Source organism: Podarcis liolepis (genome assembly GCF_965112155.1).
Source record: "Podarcis liolepis genome assembly, chromosome: 9".
NCBI lineage: Eukaryota > Metazoa > Chordata > Lepidosauria > Squamata > Lacertidae > Podarcis > Podarcis liolepis.
The window spans coordinates 15093129-15114386 of record NC_139564.1 but is presented as its reverse complement, the minus strand read 5'-3'; the positions used below and the strand labels follow the sequence as shown (position 1 = coordinate 15114386).

At 43.0% G+C, this 21258-nt stretch overlaps 1 protein-coding gene across 9 annotated transcripts in view; it reads left to right on the top strand.

The window, feature by feature from the left end:
- The window catches only part of MAPK10 (mitogen-activated protein kinase 10), a 227642-nt gene that overhangs the window by 101117 nt on the left and 105267 nt on the right, over window positions 1–21258 (top strand). For 7 of the 9 annotated variants that reach the window (XM_083458852.1, XM_083458851.1, XM_083458858.1 and 4 more), the window contains one exon: window positions 17707–17778. In XM_083458852.1, coding sequence (XP_083314978.1) covers window positions 17713–17778 — 66 coding nt within the window. In that variant the 5' untranslated portion in view covers window positions 17707–17712. Of the gene's footprint in view, window positions 1–17706; window positions 17806–21258 lie in introns of those variants that run through there. The other 2 variants (XM_083458855.1, XM_083458856.1) reach the window with 2 other exon arrangements.

The following is a 21258-nucleotide window of genomic DNA, read 5'->3' as shown; positions in this document are numbered from 1 at the left end:
TGTATTTTATTTTATTTTTTAAAAATAATTTTTATTAAAATTCCATTTATCAAACCAATCATATCCAATCGTATTAATTATTCCAAATTATATCAATTCAAATCACAAAGTCCAAATGTTAAGCCAAATTTTAATTTTTTTGTGGGGGGTACCCATGCTTCGAGTTCGGTAGGAGTCCAATCTTCTTATATTTCTGCTGCTTTGATGTTCACAGTCCCATCTTCTCATCTCCTTGTCGTTATCCTTTTTCTTCTTAATAACCTCCGAGTTGTCTCCACAAGTGAGTATATTGTATTTTAGAAGGTGAAACAATTGTTGCATGGTGGTCCAAGCTGGTAGCTTTGAGTGACCGGACTGTCATCTACAGGACTGAATCTGAATTACAGGAAGGAAGGAAGGAAGGAATTTGGTGGCAAATTTTGGGAGTGATCAGGTGTAAGCCACCATAGAGTTCTGGATCAAGTAGCCCACTGCATAATGGGCTGTTTGCTTGGCAGTGGACCAGCCTTTCTCAACCTGTGGGTCCCCAGATGTTGTTGAACTACAACTCCCATCACCCCTTGCTAGCAAGGCCAGAGCTCAGGGATGATGGGAGTTGTAGTCCAACAACATTTGGGGACCCACAGGTTGAGAACCACTGCAGTAGACAGTGTCACCACTAGCTCAAACATCTGTTCTCCCTTCCATTCACAATAGACAAAAGGTAACAAGTGAACTAAGGGGCGTGGGTGGCGCTGTGGGTTAAACCACAGAGCCTAGGATTTGCCGATCAGAAGGTTGGCGGTTTGAATCCCCGCGACGGGGTGAGCTCCCATTGCTCGGTCCCTGCTCCTGCCAACCTAGCAGTTTGAAAGCACGTCAAAGTGCAAGTAGATAAATAGGTACCGCTCCAGCGGGAAGGTAAATGGCGTTTCCATACACTGCTCTGGTTCGCCAGAAGCGGCTTAGTCATGCTGCCCACATGACCCAGAAGCTGTACGCCGGCTCCCTCGGCCAATAAAGCGAGATGAGTGCCGCAACCCCAGAGTCGGTCATGACTGGACCTAATGGTCAAGTGTCCCTTTACCTTTACCTTTAACAAGTGAACTGAGTCTATCCTGTGTTGCAATCCTGTGAGTCTATCCTGTGTTTATACCTTCTGTATAAAATGTGGATGATCTTGGTCAGGGAAATGAATACACAAGTTAGAAGTCTGCTTCAAATCTCATAACAGGCAAAGCCAAAAATAGCATCTGGAGACGCCGTAGAATGGCTTTCTTCCACCTGGTGTTTTAGACGGCAACTCTCATAATCTCTGACCCTTGGAGGTTTTTAAGCAGAGACTGGATGGCCGTCTGCCATGGATTCTTTAGTTAAGATTCCTGCATTGCAGGGGGTTGGACTAGATGACCCTCAGGCTCCCTTCAAACGCTACAATCCCGTTTCTCTAATTTAGCAAGTAGATGTGGAAGCAGGCCAGCTTTAGCAGCGCAGTATTTAAATAGTGGATGGAGAAATGTTTTGCACAAATCCGCTGAAGTTTATTGAAAAAGATTCTATTTCACATCATCTCTGGTCTAGTATATTCTGATTTACTTGGAAGCTTCTCTCTGCCGTATTTCTGAATCCCTTTCTAATTAAAAAGTCCAGGGTTCTACTGAAAGAAGGGATTTCTCCACTCCTCCCTTCTCCTCAGCCTGCCTATTACAATTTTAATAGGCGCTGGCCTCTAAGGTCACTTTCTCAGCACTGTTAACCTGCCCATCATATCAGGGCACATAAAAATAATCCTTCCTATGGCCGGAATTTAGACCAAAATGGAGAACTTTACTATCACTGATAAAACAAAGGCTTATAAAAATGCTGACCAGTGATTTGTAAAAAGCTATTTCTCCTAGGAAGATTATGATTGGGGGGTCAGAGGCCAAAATCTCGGCTAGGCCTGGTTTGTTTGGTGATTTTCTTCTATGTGGTAATTCAGACTCCTCACAACCTCCCTATGATTCTAAGTAAAGCCTTGCATGGTTGCATTGGGGCCTCCACTAATTCTTTAAGAATCACGGGCAGATTTAGAGGATCACAGTAATTACAAGCAATTTCTCTCTCTTTGATGAAGTGCTATCTTTTACACTTTCCTACTTATTTATTCCCATGCTTTAGGCAAGGATAAAAAACTTGCCCAGTGATGTGGTGGCTGGTGTCCATTGGATCTGGTTGGGCAGAAGGCAGGGAGGTCAACAGTAAATGGAACCAGATCCAACTAATAATAGTTTTATCCTCAACTCGCTCCCTGTTGAGTTCTACAAGAGCAGTATTGAGACTGAGGCAACTAAACCAATAGGTCAGGTTGCAAGCACGAATGCAGACAGGTGGGTGCTGAACCCTGAAACTGCGGATTCAGCCCAGCCGCATATTATGTGTCCCAGGTCCTCACATTTGCTTTAAAATGCAAAACGAACAAATTTCACCAACCCTAGCAGAGCGCTCAACAATGCGATACCACATCTGGAATCTAAACTGGTACAGATCCAAAAAGTTTATACAGTGGTACTTTGGTTTAAGAACAGCTTAGTTTATGAACAACTTGGATTAAGAGCGCTGCAAACCTGGAAGTAGCTGTCTTCGTTTGTGAACTTTGCCTTGGAAGCAGAACATGTTCCACTTCCTGCTGAGTGTGTTCCATTTGGAAATTGAGTCCCTCGCTGCTATGGGAAAGCACGCCTTGGTTTAAGAACGGACTTCCGGAATGGATTAAGTTCGTAAACAGAGGTACCACTGTACAAATATTCCTAGAATTAATACAGCTCATGCAATCCTCACTTTTCACAGCAGGTTTGAAGGAGATATTGGTAGAACTTCATCTGTAGATTTCAAGATTATAAATAGCAGCTCCAGCCTTTAAGGTGATGACATTTTATCTAAATTTGGCTTCACAGACAAAAAATATTTCAGCAACCGCGGAACCCTGTGCAAAGTGGCCCACCCAAATTGGATAATCATATTTCAGTTTAATCTATGGTTAACTGGAGACTGTATTCAAGCATGGCACGAAGGGAGGAGAAAAGTAGCTGTGTTTCCTGGCATAAGATGTGCTCATATCTCAGTTTGTTAAGATAAGATACAATTGCTGAATACTCAACTCAGACATCACACCAAACCATGGCTTTGGATAGCCATGGTTTAGAATGCAAACTCTGATTTGAGCTTCCAAGCTTAAAAATAAACCATGGTTACAGCCTTTCCCCCGTTTTCATTTTCTGTCAGCTCTCCAGCTCTGAAGTACAGTAACACCTGAAGGTAAAAAAAGCAGTTTTAACTATGGTTTGTCAATACAGATATCACTTCAAAGGCATAGTTAGCACAAGCCACTTGAAAATATGGATTCTGGCTTGCCGACCATTCCTAAACCACAATTTTTAAGTTTGGATACCACACAGGATCATAATGAAGCTTCTTTAGCTGTTTGGCATGATGTCTGAATTCAGACAGAATTTATACAGCTTAGAATGCAGAATGTATCCTGTCAACACTACCCTTTTAAATGCTGGAGGTTGGCATGGGATAATCTTTGCCAGGGCGTTTGATGCAGCTGCTGTGACATTTACAGAGTCCTGTTATAGATCTTAATATCACTTCTAAAGGAAGGGAGGGAGGCAATCCACATTCCCTCACTAGAGAGAGCCCTACCAAGTGGGACCAGAGAAATTGGATTTAAATTGATTTGTCTTACACAAGGTTCCCATAACGGTTTGATGCGATATCTCAAAATGTTAAGGGACAGCCGCATCAGGCTCCCAGGGTATTTGTTCGTATTTAGTAAATAACCTTCAAACATGCTTGTAACACAAAATAGCATCCTTAATACAGCATCTTTGCGTAGCATAAAAATTCTGCACCAGGTGGAACTGCTTTGGCTTTCATGTATTCTCATGGTATAATCCTTGCTATATATTGCTAGCTCTCAAGCTGAGTAGAGATGATGGATAACCTTTGCAGTTTTGCAGCACTGGTAAGGCATCCTGCCTTCCAGGAATTGATTACAGTTAGCTGTGTTCATGTTAGGCAAATAAATGGCCGGTGAAATCCTGGAGAAAGCCAGAGAGTGCACTGGTGCAGCTATAATATTGCTGGTCTCCTGACCATGGTCAGGAAACCAGGACCATGATTTGAACCTCCCTCCTTCCTTCCTTCACCAGCACGAATTTCTCCTCCATTTCACAGTTTGCTTTAGCTATGGGATGGTGTTAAAACTGCATTGGTTCTACTCATGCTGAATACTGCTCCCTGATTTCAAATTCTGGTCAATATTATCCAAGGGTAGCACCAGTGCAGATGTTAAAGGTAAAGGTAAAGGTAAAGGGACCCCTGACCATTAGCTCAGTCGTGGCCGACTATGGGGTTACGGTGCTCATCTCGCTTTATTGGCCGAGGGAGCTGGCGTACCGTCATGTGGCCAGCATGACTTAAGCCACTTCTGGTGAACCAGAGCAGTGCACGGAAACGCCATTTACCTTCCCACCAGAGTGGTACCTATTTATCTACTTCTACTTTGACGTGCTTTCGAACTGCTAGGTTGGCAGGAGCAGGGACCGAGCAATGGGAGCTCACCCCGTCGTGGGGATTCGAACCGCCGACCTTCTGATGGCAAGTCCTAGGCTCTGTGGTTTAACCCACAGCGCCACCCACATCCCAAACTAACTGTTGTAAAGGTAATAATAATAATAATAATAATAATAATAATAATAATAATAATAAAATTTTATTTATATCCCGCCCTCCCCAGCCAAAGCCGGGCTCAGGGTGGCCAACAACAATAAAGGGTAAAGGTAACAACAATAAAGGTAAAGGGACGCGTCCCCTGTTAAAGCTACAGCATCATTAAATCGTTATATGAAGAAGGGGGTTCAGGTGGAGTTTGTAAAAGGGAGTGCATGAGAACATTGTGGCCCATGCCAGATGTAACCAACCTGGTCTTGCTGGTAGATGGTTTGCAGTCAGAGATTAGACCACAGTTTCTCAGTTCGGGTTAACAATAAATGGTTTAACATTCCCATGGCATTTGATGGTTTAACAGACTCCAGACATTTTGCTTTATGGTGTGCAAGAGAAAGGAGCGCAGGAAACAGAGGAGGTCAGAGGGAATATGTAAGCACAACCCCATACCTGCCAACACTTCAATGCCAAAATCTGGGATGCCATCTTCCCCAGATCGCATGAAATCATGGCAATAAAAATGGCCGCCGTTCTCTTACAATAAAAAACTGGATGTCCTGTTTTTTTCCAGGACACTTGCAGGGTATGCAACAGATGTTCTCAGCGTCAGCTAAACCATGGTTATTCAACTGAGATTGTTGACACCCAACAAGGCCTAATCCTTGTTCCTGAAGCCAGTGGCTTGAGCCTAAAGTAAAGTAACCAGAAGGTATTGCTCTGTTGACTGGGCTTCTAGTGTGTTTGTACTGTACTAAAATTGGCCAATCCAGAGGCTCCACGGTGCCTGACAATCTGATGCTCCATGCCCCAATTTCATTCCATGTCTGATTTGGGCTCTGAGGCATAAGCACGTTTTAATTCATTGAAGTTTACTAGGCCTCAGACTCAGCTGCTTTGGTTACTAGTCCAAGCCACAAGAGTCCTTGCCAGTGTGTGTTTTTACTGGGTTAGGTTTCTTTCTGATAAAACACAGAAGCAAGAATGGGAATTTACCTCTGCCTCAGTTGCCCCTTTCGTGTTAGCTACAGGACGACCAAGCCATTAAACTTGCACATATCATTTGGTGCTAACAGTTCTGCTGAAAATTACTAATTTTAAAAACAATAAAGAATGAGCCAACCCATAATGTTTCTTCTTTATATTTTCCTGGGTTTTCTTGAATTATTCCCAGGGAATGTGGCAAGTTCCCCTTCACATCAGAATGAACCAACCAGCTCGGAGTTAGATTGTAAATAGCGAGGCTTTCGGTTTATGTTTCTGCAATAAAATGAAGCTCAGTGGTGAGGAAATCTCAATTTTCCAATTAAAAAGATATTCGCTTGAGAAAAGAAATAGCTAATGACAGATTAAACTTGCATCTATTGATCTCTTGTATGTTATTAATCATTATAATACTTTTTACATGTCTGCGCCAATATAGATGTGTGTCTAAACTATGATATTTGGTGTGTTCCTTTGGATGTTTATGTAAATGTGCAACCGGAGATAATGTATATTCATAGCTATGGGTGCTATATCCTTTCGATTGTTTTAGACTGGGATTTTCTGTGAAGGAATAAGCCCTCCGCTGAGAATCAGTGGACCTTCCTCTCAAGGAAATATATGGAAAATTGCAACTTTAATAAGTATCTTTTGGGCTATACACACACACATTATATATTAATGTGTACAAATGTATGTGTATTAATAAACAATGCATATTTTATGTGTTTACACAATTTATGTTCAGAGGGTAGCATGATTTCATTGTGAACAATTGCTAATTTTGTAGTTCAGAAAAAGTTTTATTCCTCAGCGCTTGGCCTAAATACAAGATATTCCACAATTAAACATAAAGTATTTATTCCAGCAGTAAAACTGCCTTGTGGCGTTGGGGGGAGATTTTACGAAAATGAATGACTAGAGTATTAAAACAAAGCAATATATAGTAGTGGTTATGATTATTATTCCGATGTAACATATATTAGTATAAAAGTATTCATATACTAATTATACATATACTTATAGCATCAATTAAATAGTTGAGATTTCGGTGGAATTGTAATGAGGAGGAAATATTTGAGGAAAATAGATGATCAGTGAGGGGAAGGGTCTAGAGAGGATTAGTCCTTACCATGTTTGGTTTATAGTGATGTACTATCATGCTAGGGACGCGGGTGGCGCTGTGGGTTAAACCACAGAGCCTAGGACTTGCCGATCAGAAGGTTGGCGGTTCGAATCCCCATGACGGAGTGAGCTTCTGTTGCTCGGTCCCTGCTCCTGCCAACCTAGCAGTTCAAAAGCATCTCAAAGTGCAAGTAGATAAATAGGTACCGCTCTGGCGGGAAGGTAAACGGTGTTTCCGTGCGCTGCTCTGGTTCACCAGAATCGGCTTAGTCATGCTGGCCACATGACCCGGAAGCTGTACTCCGGTTCCCTCGGCCAATAAAGCGAGATGAGCGCCGCAACCCCAGAGTCGGCCACGACTGGAGCTAATGGTCAGGGGTCCCTTTACCTTTACTATCAAGCTACTGGCTAAGGAGAACTAGCACAATGCTTGCTAGGATCTGTGTGTACAGGGAAGAAGAGTTTGGATTTGATATCCCGCTGTATCACTACCCTAAGAAGTCTCAAAGTGATGACTTATGGCCACACCAGGTAAGTGTGTAACTGGGAGCCCACCGGATGATGCTTTGTGGAGGGACTCCTCAAAACCTGGAGCCAGCCGTGTTTAGGTTGGATTAATAATGCTGAGATGATAAAGTAGGTTGAGAAAATAATCAGGTCAGTTCATGGTCAAAGAGAGCAGGTTTTTTTATTTAAAAAAATTAATGATATTTTGGAAAATAATTAATAGCTGGCCAGCTTGGATTGCAAAACAAATTTTCTTTCGACCCAACGCTTGCCTTTTGTTTTTTCCTCATGCAGTGTTGTCTGTTTTAAAGAACCTAATTTGACACACTGGATGCTTTCCTAAATTGGCCTCATCCAGCAGCCTGGCACTAAAGAAGATTCATAAGCCGAAACCTTGTTGTTATATTTTTTGTAACGGTGTTGATATCTTAGGACGGGTTCTTCAATGGGAAGATCAATAATTATGGACAAGCCTCTGTGAAAGGCGGCTCGCCTTCTATTACTTCCCCCCATTTCTTTCATTATTTTGCAGTTCAAACAACAAGAAAAAATTCATCTCCAAAGAACACATTATCTCAGCACTATCTATTGAAGAACTGCTGGGGACTATCTATTGGAGACCTTTTTTTCTGACAAGTTTGACATGCTTGAGTTCAGTTAAGGAAGATGGGGAAGGGGCTGCAACTCAGTAGGATGGTGTCTGCTTTGCATGCAGAAGTTCAATCCTGCAGCCAGAGCTAGGAGAGACCCCTGTCTGCAACTCCCAGTCCATGAAGGCTCTGGACAGTACTGAGCTAGACTGACCAATGGACCATACAAGTAATTTATTTTATTTATTGAATTTATATACCACCCTATACCCGGAGGTCTCAGGGCGGTTCGCAGAAAAGACCATAATATATAAAATCAAAATAAAAACAATAACCCAATAACACCCCCCCAAAAAAGAGCCACATTTTAAAAGGGTACAGGATGTCAATCAGATCAACCAAAGGCCTAGTTGAAAAGGAACGTTTTTGCCTGGCACCTAAAGGTGTATAATGAAGGCACCAGGCGAACTTCCCTGGGGATAGCATTCCACAGACAGGGAGCCACTGCAGAGAAGGCCCCGTTCTCATGTTGCCACCCTCCAGAGCTCTTGAGGAGGAGGCACACGAAGGACGGCCTCAGAAAATGATCTCAGGGTCCGGGTGGGTTCATATGGAAAGAGGCGGTCCTTGAGGTATTGCGGTCCTGAACTGTTTAAGGTTATATAGGTCAAAATCATCTCTCCTTCCCCTCCGAATCCTGGGAACCGTAATTTACCCTCACAGAGCTGTAATTCCCAGCACCCTTAACAAACTACAGTAGTTGAGCTTCCTGCATTGATCCTCGGTGTCCCTTCAAACTCTATACTTCTTTGGTTCAAAGGGAGGTTACTATGTTGCTTCATTTAGTGGGAGCTGTCTTTGGGGAAGGGAAAAGCACACCAAGAACTCAGGCCAATGTGAGTTTCAATAGTGGGAGTGGTCCCTACTCACAAATCAATAGTCAATTTTAACAAAAATGATCCATTCAAAGGTATGTATTCTGACAAGGATTACAAACTCTAACAGAGATTACAAACTCCATAATCAGACTAACATGAACTTGTCTCTACTCATAAACTCTTACATCTAATTCTGTAACAAATTATTGTGTTATACATATCTTTATGAATTTGAGTTTGTAATCTCTGTTTGAGTTTGTAATCCTTGTATATTTAATAACAAGAACTCCAACTTATTCAACGTTATCTTTGGGGAAGGACCATAGCTTAGTGGTAGAGCGTCTGCTTTGTATGCAGAAGGTTCCAGGTTCAATCCCTGGCATCTTCAGGTGGGACTGAGAATGTCTCCTGCTTGAAACCCTGGAAAGCCACTGCCAGTCAGCATTGGCTAGAGATGACTCATTTGTGACCCTCCAGATGTTGCTGAGCTAACTTCAGTGATGTACACAGATGTGGGCTCCTAGTTCCAGCCCCAAAAGCTCCTCAATATGCCACAGAATCCTCCACAAGAGGTTCCTCAACAGACAAGTTGATGTGGAAAAGATTATGTGAAGACTGCAATAATGTGTTTGAATGAATCTGTGATCATAATGTTTAGCGGACAGTGTGTTGGACTTAGAACTGTGGATTCAAATCCTCACTCAGCCATGGGTCCCCTTAATCTGTCTCATAGGTTTGTTGTGAGGATGGAATTGGAGAGTGGTATTGTGCTGGTCCCGGGGGAAGGTTACTGTGAGGCGTGGTCAGAGTCCGGTCCTGGGTCGAGGGTCTGGAGACTGTCCACCAAGGGCGAAGTGGGGTCCAAAGCGAGGAGCTGGGCAAGGTCGGGAACTCTGGAAGAACAGGTCTGGGTGCTGGCAGAAACAGGTTTCCAACGACGTTGCTCCTGCAACCTGGGACCGGGCTGACTGGCCTTTATCTTCTCTGAGTCCAGGGGCGGTCCTGGCCCACAGGTGACCCGCCTCTCCTGGCCTTAAGGCGAGCACTCCTCCTGAGAGAACCCAGTTCCCTCCGCCTCTCTGCCCTGAGCCTCTGCATCTCAGGAGAGGCTGGAGGGTTACTAGACCCAGGGGGAGGCTCACCTTCCCCTGACAGGGCTGGGAGAGGTGCACCTGTAGGCAATGGGTCCTCAATCACCTCCGGAACCAGAGTGGATTCACCTGGTGTCTGCTCTTGAGGATCCGGCACAGGTGCAGGCGCTCCAGATTCAAGGCCCTGCCCCGGCTCAGCCGGCCCTGGAGGTGGGGACTCCTGTGCAGGCTGGGATTCCTCCGGTTCAGCCTCTGAATCAGATTCCCAGGCCATCACAGGTATGTTCCTTGCTTTGAGTTTGGGATAAAAATGTTCCTCTATATATCTGTCTGTCTACCTTCTTCTATCCACAGGCAGGAAAGAGATTCCCTGTTGGTAAAACAGAATTTGATGGTTGACCTTGGTGGCCATGCTAAATAGTTATTCAGTCTAGCCCCCAGCCTTTCCATTGGGAAGTGTACGCTCTTGTTGAAGCCTGCATTTGTGGCGTTCATGTGGCACCTTATGAATTATCTGCTTTGTACCAAAAAAATAGTAGCTGACCTTGAGATAAGTATGCACACGCCCATTTCCTGCAAAATGTCCAATTCCAGCCCCTCATTAAGTAATACTTAAGGTGCAGTTCTCTATCCCATTGAAGTCAATGTTGCAGAACAACCACTAATAGCTCTGGATTCCACCCCTTAATCTATTTGTTCTGCTGCATTATATCACCAATGTACTGGAAACCTCCTTAAGTTACCAAGTTACCTGTGACTACTCAGCAAATAATTATTCTCAAGATCGTTTTACAAAATATTGCAGTGCAGCTGGAACAAGCAATGAGGCTTTTAAGCCTTAGGAGTTCTCCAAACTGAATGGGTGTTCAAGGCCAAAGGAAACTGGCAGCAGAATGAGTCAGATCTGAATGTATGATATGACAAAAGACCCATTCCATTCTTAGTCCTGAAATCCCACTGTAGTTATTGGACTGATAATTGCTTAGCCTCAGAGTTCATGAGGAGGGGTATTTGCTGGTGGATTTCAAGGTAGTTAGCTTGTGTTGCGTACAGTTGTCATCTACTAGGCACAGTCAGCATGTAGATAGTTGCCTTTGACTGGACTTAACTGTCCAGGGGTCCTTTACCTTTTACCTTAATGAGTTGGTCGCTGTAATAAGTGGGCGGAAGCAGAGAATGGGTCTAAGAACACCCAACTATGGATTGCTGAGTTCAGGACCAAGGCAAAGCATCCTGCAACATCTTCAATGAAAGTTAGCTGTTCTCTGAGCTCTTAATCATACAAAAGCTAGTAGTTTAGGGAACCAACCATCGGTGAAAGGAGGCTTTGAGGCATGGACTACAACATCTTTGGCTGGCCTCCTGATAATGTCCTTCTGTTGCTCCCTAGTATGGCATCATGGTAGAGGGTGTGTGTTCCCAGTTAAGAAGGGGCACCTTTTAAAAAAGTATGGCTCACATATGTTGGATTGCCAGTTAAAGATCAATGGAACCAAGCAAGATAGATACTTACAGGATAGAGTAATATTTGGCATAATGTTTTAATTTGGAGGTGGGGGATATTTGCCGAAATAAGTGCATAAAGGTTACTTCTCTGTAACACTGCATGCCTAAAGGGAAAGTTTCTCATATCTGTAATAGCGTGGTTTGTCAATATGCGTTCCATTCCCATCTGTCATAAAGTTCTAGGGATATGTCCATACTTTGGAGGCAAATGACACTAAAGTCATTTTAGACACATAAACAGAGCTGTTGACGTGGCTTATTACATACCTCCAGGTGACTCTAGCTAAAGAACAGGTTCTTTTTTTACAATTTATTTTATTTTCTCACGATGATACATATTTACTCAGCAGGTAGGCGTATGAAATTATGAAAGCCTCCGTCACAACTTTTTAATCACGAAGCTAATTTACTGTGAGCAACGGGAACGAATGTTCAGGTGATTTGTGAGAAATCCATTCCTTTTTAGCCTGTAGTCTGTAGTTTACAATGGGTGTCATACAATGGCTTCTTGGAAGTGATAAACATTTCCCTCCAATACCGAATCATGACCTCCCACTGTGTTTAGATTGGGAGTGTGGTGGAGTTGCAATGTAAGGGTTGGCTTATCATTGTTCTCTCTGCAGAGTGTGCTGCAGGGAATAAGAACTGACTGACAATACTAGTAGGTACCCAGGCCTTTGTCCTATAGAAATAAGAGGAAAACCTTATCTGAAAGGAGCAGAAGGAAGATCTGTGCTAATAACTAGGAGTAGGAGAATCAAACATGAGGCAGAACGATCTCCTCTGTGATGGTTGGATTTAGTTTGAAAATACTATGGCAGTGCAATTCTGTGAAAGATAAGTTTACTTCTTCCTCTTCCTGTGTGTGAATTTTAAAAATACCGGTAAATGTCAGCTGTTGCTAGGGTTGCAGCCCTAAACATACTTGCCGCATAATCCTAAGCATGTTTACAAATGAATAAAAAACACAGCAATTTTCGTTAACCAACCAGATATACACAATGCATACATGACTGGTGGCAGAACGTCAACTGATGAAAGCTTCTCCGTGACTGTCCATGATCAATAAAATGAACCTGGCAAATCTGTTTTTGAATTCATAGAATGGGAGGCACCATGGGGGGGGGAATCTTATTTCTGGGGCCACTGATGGTTATTGATTTGTGTTTTTATTAGTAATTTTAATGGCTTTATGTATTAATATATGTGACATATCAATACTGTGACAGAATGAGGACCAATACACTTGAGATATAAATAATACATATTTTAATCAGATCATTCATTTCTGGTTTTAATAATGGATGTGTGAAACATTTTTTTAGCTGGCCATATCAAAATATTTTCATCCTCCCTTGAAACTCCTCATTAAATCCGCTCATGAAATTTGGCCCACACATGAACCTTTAGAGGTGTGTGGAACATTCTAGAGCAGGGTGATCCAATGTATGGCCCTTGAGGCCTTTTTGGCTGCCCTCAACAACATTTTGACGCCTGCAGCCCTCATGCTGCTTTCCCAAAGCCAGGTAAGTGAGGTGCTGGGCTTTGGAAGGAGCATAGCTGTCAACCTTTCCCGTTTTTTAAGGGAAATTCCCTTATTCCGAATAGGATTCCTCGCAAGAAAAGGGAAAAGTTGGGAAGGAGGCATGAGGGCTCTGACAGGGGCCTAGAGTCCTCCAGCCTCCCTTCCAAAGCCTAGTTAGTGCTTTCCCAGCTCAGGGAAGGAAGTGGGAGGGCTTTTAGACCCTTCCAGAATCTGGTACCCCCTTCTCCAATCCTGGCACCTCACCCATCTTTGTGAGGGGCAGCATGAATGCTGGTGGGTGGGTGTGGATGTGTGGGTGTGTTTGTGTGAAATTTTGGCCTTGCTCCCCACCCTCCATGTGACAAGACAGTGTGCAGCCCAAAGGTTCTGTGTCAAAGTACTCCTGCAGCCCGCTGGTACGAAAAGTTGGACTGCCCTGTTCTAGAGAAACCTGAAATGCCTTATTAAAATTCTTTTGGGCTCTTCTCTGTTTTCATCTGAGGAGGAATCTTCAAGTCCACTCTTAATTCAGCTTTAGTTAAGAATTTCCAGGGTGACTCCGGTTTTAATGTTTAGGTCTCATATTTAAAATAAGAATGCAGGAGCTTCTATCTCCTACATTTATTCAAATGCTACTAAGCAAAGCTACTGAAAGTTTTCTGTTTAATTTCTTGCAGGCCTCCCCCCTTCCTCTTTCCTGCCCCTTTCCATGACTTCTACCATTTCATTTCCCTTCTCCGGTTGAGGAGTTTTAAGATGAATAACATGTGATTTCAGTTACAGATAGGTAGCCGTGTTGGTCTGCCATAGTCAAAACAAAAAAATTCCTTCCAGTAGCACCTTAAAGACCAACTAAGTTAGTTCTTGGTATGAGCTTTCGTGTGCAAGCACACTTCTTCAGATACACTGAAACAGAAGTTGCCAGATCCTTCTATATAGTGAGAAGGTGGGGAGGGGTATTACTCAGAAGGGTGGTGGGAATGGGTGATTGGCAGATAGCTGAGATGAGCCTGTTGACGACTCTTAACGACTGCCTGTTGACGACTCTTAAGACCTATTGCAGTCCCCTCCCCACCTTCTCACTATATAGAAGGATCTGGCAACTTCTGTTTCAGTGTATCTGAAGAAGTGTGCATGCACACGAAAGCTCATACCAAGAACTAACTTAGTTGGTCTTTAAGGTGCTACTGGAAGGAATTTTTTTGTTTTGAACATGTGATTTGTTAGAATAGCTTTAATTTGCTTCCTTGATTTCTCATTCTGGTAATGTGAGGTTTCCTGGAGGAAGATAAACCTTTTCTGTTCGGATTAAATTGGTTCTTTACCTACTTGAATTATTACCTCGTGCTCACTTTCGTTTTGTCCACTTATTTCGAGTGTAATTTAAAGGGCTACTTTAAAAACCAGTGGGGAGATGTGCACTAATTTATTCATGTCATTAAGAGGATTTTTTTTTTGGGGGGGTGCTTGCCTCACCTTCCCTGTTCCACTATACTCCAAGCCAAGTGTGTTTTGAAAGACCCTACATGTGAGTCATAGCCTTTTGATATCACAATAATGCTTCAATAACACCATCCTAGGGCTGCTTGATGGCACTTAGTTGCTAAACGCCCCTGTAGTGAGAGGACATAATTATCTGCTAGGTTTCCAGAAACCGGTGAGATTATGATTAATATTAAAGGCTTTTAGCAAAAACAAGGCGGGGGGAAATAATCAAAGCATCTATGGGATAGAAACCTTCTGTAATGAGTCACTGAGAGATGAGGCAGCGTTCTGAGCCATTGCAACACAACGCTGAGAAAAGGTCAAATACTTTCTTTTTCGGAACGCGGTTATAATTCATTCATTAAAAATTTAAGACGCTCGCATTTTAGGCCGAGATCACAGTGGGAAGTTTTTGCATTCTGTTGTTTCTGTGCAATGGATCTCCAGCCACAGAAATTGTTGTGTTTGCAGTGGGATATTTGTGCAGCGCCTTCTACCAAATAGAAATAAAAATGTACACGACTGTGAATTAAAATGTCAGGATTAAGGTAGGAATTCCAAATGTAACTTGCCCCATTTTGCCCAGTATAGCTTACTGCAACTAGTAGCATCTCTTTGGGATCTCGTACCTACGGGACCGCCTCTCCTGGTATGCCCCATGGAGGACCTTAAGGTCCATATATAGCAACACCCTAGAGGTCCCGGGCCCTAAAGAAGTTAGATTAGTCTCAACCAGAGCCAGGGCCTTCTCAACATTGGCTCCGGCCTGGTGGAATGCTCTGTCTCATGAGACCAGGGCCCTGCGGGATCTGATCTTTTTCCGCAGGGCCTGTAAGACACAGTTGTTCCACCTGGCCTTTGGCTCAGAATCAGTGTGATTCCCTCCCCCTTTTTCTTTTTCCTTTCTCCTCCTATGATGAGATGCTCCCTAATTGTTTTAACATTGTATCTTAATCTTTTAAATTGTATTTTAATCAACTTGTTTTTATTATTGGTTGTTAGCCGCCCTAAGCCCAGTCTTCACTGGGGAGGGCAGGGTATAAATAAAATTATTATTATTATTATTATCATCATCATCATCTCAGGCAGAAAGAGGTCTTGCTCATCATCTCCTATCTGATCGTTTTAACTGGAGCTGCCAGGGACTGAACCTGTGACCTTCTGCATGTTAAGCAGGAGCTCTACAGCTGAGCTATGAATCCCGCCACTTGGTTTAATGGAGCTTTCTTCCTAGCCAGTATGTTTTGGAGAGCAGCCTCAGTGTTCATTTTGTGAAGGATCAGGGTTGGACTTGTTATGCATATTGTAGGAAATTGTGGTGGGATTTATTTTTTAAAACCGTTTCTTTGCTCTCCGAATCTGCTCTATTTTAGAATAGAAAATGCAAAGGTAGCTAAATAATTTTTAAAAGAAATGGCAGATTATCAGTGCGGATTCAGTTTTGGATTTTGCGTCTAAACCACTTAACTTTTGCACAAATGTTAGGTGTTGCAGGTTGCTCAAATGTTTTTAGCTGTTAACTGTTGTTAGAATGTTTTAACTTTTTAGAATGCTTTAAAAATTGTTTTGTAGATTTGTTTTCTGCCCTGGGCTCCATCAAGAGGAAGGGTGGGGTGTAAATTCAATTAATAATAACAAACAAACAAACAAACAAAATCTCAACATTTTTTGTTAAAAAAAGAAAGAGTGTGTCATACTTGCTGCAGCAAAATAACATGGTATCCTGTTTGGAATATTTTATTTTACTTGTTTATTTTAAGGCATTTATTCCCCACTTTTCATTATATGTCTCAAAGCGGCTAACACCCCCCTCCCCGCAATATAAAAAATTAAAGACATAGACTAAAACATCAGAGATAGGAACATTACACCAACATTCATGGTGCAAAAACCTCCTGAAACAGTGGTTTTAACCTGTCATCTGAAACTTATCAGGGATGGTACGGTATCTGCTTCTGAAGGGAGGAAGGTTTTTCCACAGAGTGTGACTCCTTGTTGAAATGAGTTGTGTTTCCAGTACTTGGGGGAACCACTAATTCTCCCTCAGATGATCTCCATGGTTGTTTTGGGTCACGTGGGTTTTTCTTTCCTTTTACAAATTAAATCACAAGGCATTACAATACCTGCTTGGCTGCCATTTTGAATGTGGTTGTTTTTTTGTGTGGTAGGCTTTGGGGAGTACAGTGGTATCTTGGGTTACAGATGCTTCAGGTTACATACGCTTCAGGTTACAGACTCCACTAACCCAGAAATAGTACCTCGGGCTAAGAACTTTGCTTCAGGATGAGAACAGAAATTGAGCAGCGGTGGTGTGGCAGCAGCAGGAGGCCCCATTAGCTAAAGTGGTGCTTCAGGTTAAGAACAGTTTCAGGTTAAGAATGGACCTCCAGAACAAATTAAGTTCTTAACCTGAGGTACCACTGTATCTTCTTCTTTGGAGGCAATCTGCTTAAACTTGTAGATGCACACTTTTCACTAAGAACATAAGAAGAGCCCTGCTGGAGGAGACCAAAGGCCTATACAGTGGTACCTCAGGTTACAGACGCTTCAGGTTACATACGCTTCAGGGTACAGACGCCGCTAACCCAGGAATAGTACCTCGGGTTAAGAACTTTGCTTCAGGATGAGAACAGAAATCATGCTCTGGTGGCACGGCGGCAGCAGGAGGCCCCATTAGCTAAAGTGGTGCTTCAGGTTAAGAACAGTTTCAGGTTAAGAACGGACCTCCGGAACGAATTAAGTACTTAACCTGAGGTACCACTGTATAGTCAAGCATTCTGTTCTCACAGTGGCCAGCCAGATAAAAACCTAAGGACATTAGACGAGCCTGCTCAGTCTGGCCAGTGCCCCCATCAAGTTGCAAGGGTTGCCAAGCTCCCTCTCATAAACTCTGTGTGTGTGTGTGTGTGTGTGTGTGAGAGAGAGAGAGAGAGAGAGAGAGAGAGAGCTCCATGTCCGTGCTGTTGTGGAAACAGATCACCTACTTTTTTTGGGGGGGGGGGAATTAGAATCATAGAATTGTAGAGTTGGAAGGGACCCCAAGGCTCATCTAGTCCAAACCCTGGCCAGGCAGGAATCTTTTACCCTACGTGGGGCTCAAACCCACAACCCCGAGATTAAGAGTCTCGTGTTGCACCGACTGAGCTATCCTAGATTATGGTACCCAAATGAATATCATTCGTTTTCTGAGGCTGCGCTTCTCTTACTACCAAGCCTGCCCAAGCAGCACCAACAGATGCAATTTATGTATAAATGTTTAAATATCTACATAATTCCACGTGCGAAATAGATGCCCAGCACTCATACTGCTGTTCTTTGAATTGCAGGTATTTATGAGCCGCCATTTCTTATACTACTGCAGTGAACCTACCCTGGATGTGAAGATTGCCTTTTGTCAGGTGTGTGTTCCTTACAGGTAAAACAAGGTACAGTATATACTTGTACTTTCATATTTTGCTGTCAGTATTATGGTAGATTCAGCAGGAGTAATAACTCACAGCAAAACTGGATGAAGGGAGTCTCCAGCATAAAACTGAGAGAAATATGAGGATGTTTTACATATATAGGCTATACACGAGATCTGCCAGCTGGAAGCCTTAGGATGTATTGCAGCAGTTCCCAAACTTCCCCCCCTGTGGACCACTTGAAAATTGCTGAAGGTCTTTTGTGGACGACTTAATGATTTTTCTTCGTGTTCCAGTAGTTGTAGTGCACTGTGCTAGATGTTGTGTAATCTCTATTTATATCTTCAATTGCTTCTTTTATTTATTATATATTGCATTTTATCGTACTGCAATTTGAATCCAAGTAGATTAAGCCCCCAGTGTTGCTGGGCGAGGGATGCCATTCCACAGGAACATTTCTATATCTTTGGTGGCAGTGTGACAAGGTGTCTTGCTTTTGGTCAGCAGTCTTCGAAGAAACGGGATTAATCTGTAATATAAAGATAAACCCAACTCCTTTGTTAGCCTTGCTAGGAACAAACCGATGAATCAAGTCAACCTTTATCTCATTGGGAGATGCTGGCTTAGAAATTGCTAAATGTTGGTGCTCTGCAAGAAGACTGTCAGTACGCTCATGGTGTGCTCAGGTGTGGCTGTTGCTCTGGCCGAGAAATTGACCTGCCAAGTCACGGTGGCCAAAGGCAAGATGAGCCCTTTATCCTTCTAGAACACCTGGCATCCATTCATCTCACATAAGAGAAGCGACGATCAGTTGCAACAACCTCCCCAGACCCATGGAAACAGCTAGCAGCGGTTCTCAACCTGTGGGTCCCCAGATGTTGTTGGACTACAACTCCCATCATCCCTAGCTAGCAAGGCCAGAGCTCAGGGATGATGGGAGTTGTAGTCCAACAACATCTGGGAACCCACAGGTTGAGAACCGCTGATAGAGAGACCTATTGCATTAGAGTTTTTCATATGCATTACAAATGGGTTCTAGGTAGCGGTTCTAACTTTTTCAAAGGAATGACAGACAAGCTGACATGTTTGTTGATGTTTGTTGCCTTTTAAATTAAATCTCATGCTCCCACAGAGCAAGACAGCTGATTATTTTCTTTTTAATGTATTTTATTGCTCTGTCACATTTCATAAGCATAAAGAATCAGCTGTCCTGTTCTATAGGAGCATGAGATTCGCAGGGAAGGCAGGCAGTGGCCAGTCCAGAGTCCAAGGATTTTAGTCAACTAGAGCCAGTGTGGTGTAGTGGTTAGGAGCGGTGGACTCGTAATCTGGTGAACCGGGTTCGCTTCCCTGCTCCTCCACATGCAGCTGCTGGGTGACCTTGGGCCAGTCACACTTCTCTGAAGTCTCTCAGCCCCACTCACCTCACAGAGTGTTTGTTGTGGGGGAGGAAGGGAAAGGAGATTGTTAGCCGCTTTGATACTCCTTAAGGGGAGTGAAAGGCGGGATATCAAATCCAAACTACTAACTTTCGCTCAGAGTAGACCCATTAAAATTAATGGCCACGACTAACTTAGGCCCTGTTAGTCGAATACACCCCAAATCAAGTAGAACGCATATAGGACCATGGACAGCTCCAAGAGGCCTCCTGCTTAAACTGCATCAAGTGATGTTGTCTCTGCAGGGAGCTGTAATAAAAGTGGCTTATCTCATAGTAAAATGAAGCAACATGTAGGTGAGCAGGTCTGGAGTATGGTGGGCTCTGCTTCACTGAAGGAAGTGGACAACTGGTTAAAGGGCTTCCGTTTTTGTTTTTTTAGTCTTTGGCTTCTGCAGGGCTGGGGAGGTAGAAGGGACTCATCTTCTGATGTCTTGAGCCCTGAGGACGTAGCTTGAACCTTGTCCTCATCTGAGTCTTCCACCACCCCGATTGTGGGTCATGCCATCAGCCAGCGTGTAGACTCTCTCATAGTATTGTGTAAACAACCTCCATTTCTTTGCTGTAAAGAGGGTTTCTGTTATTTCCAGCCTCTTTCCCCCCAAATACATTTTAATTGACTTAAAATGCCTAGAGAGTTTACATGTTAATACCACAAGTTCATGGCAGCCTGGTGCAGAGACTTTTCATGCCACTAGCTGGTACAAATAGTAGTCTATTATGCTCATCAGCACTGAGTGTTACAACATCAAAAATGTGTTTGCTGGCTATCTCTATGAGGGGTGGGGATATAATTTGAAGTAGCTCTGACACAGCTAGTCTTCTGGAACTAAATTGCCCTTGAATATAGAAGCCCTAATAATTTAAAGCTGGGAGACTGAAATGAATCTCAATAAGCTAAGCAGTTACGGAACAAGTATTAAGTTGCTCAGGTCTTAGATGTGCTTGTTAGTCAAGGGGCTGCCTGTTAGCATTCATATGTGTCTAGCCTAGCGACAACCTATCAGTGTAGAGAATTTCCATTATCAAAGTGAAATTGGGTTGTGCTGTTTGTTTTGATACCCAATGAACAGCATAGGACCTTTCAGTCTCATCATTGATTTCTGTTGTTTGATGTGCAGCCAGTAAACTTGGCTTTCAAAGAAATCACCTTGAAAGTAGGGTTGCATCTCAAGATGTGACCCCAATTTAATACCTTACCAGGTACAGGTAACAGAAAGGTGGGAAAAAATATCAAAATGCAAATAGTAATTGCTCTGAAGCAGTTATTTCATATGAGGCAAGAGAAGATGTAGGCATGTTTAAAAATCTGTATTAAGCGTTGTGAGTTAAAGTTACTAAATTTTTCTGCGAGCTTCTCATTCTTGCAATTTAGGGATGACTGTAAATCACGCAGTCACAATACTCCTTGGTTCAGCGGATAAAATGTGTGAGATGCAGATTAAAAACCCTTCTCAACTCTGAAGATTACTTGGTACCCTTGGACAAGTTAATATGGCACAGATTAATTTCCTTCCTTCCTGTGAAGCTTACGAGAAGATAACTTGGATGTGCATATTATGGGTTACCATTTTAAGCGCCTTCCCATGTTAACATTATTCTGCAACCTGAAATCTAGCACAGTAGGAAAAAGGCTGAACTACAAGTTACTTCTCTTAGGTGCCAACTTTGCACCTGCAGGAAGAACATTGAATTCAGATAGCCATGTAATGTGCATCTCAGGAGTGACACTGAAGGATGCTAAATTTAAGGATGACTGCACCAGCCCATGTGCATCCCATCCTAGTTCCACATGAGACTGAGCTGAATGAGGCTTGTCTGCTCTGTTTCCATGTGTTTCTGTTTGTTTAGCAAACAGATATTCATACGCTGTCAATATATATATATATATATATATATATGCTTTCGTAGATTTTCACGGGTACAGGAATGCAGGTTTTGGTGTCTTCGGGTGTCTTCCCGTGTAAGAGTTGGGGTGTCTAGGCGACGTTTCGACGAGGTCTCACTCGTCATCTTCAGGCTGGTGCTTTCGGCTT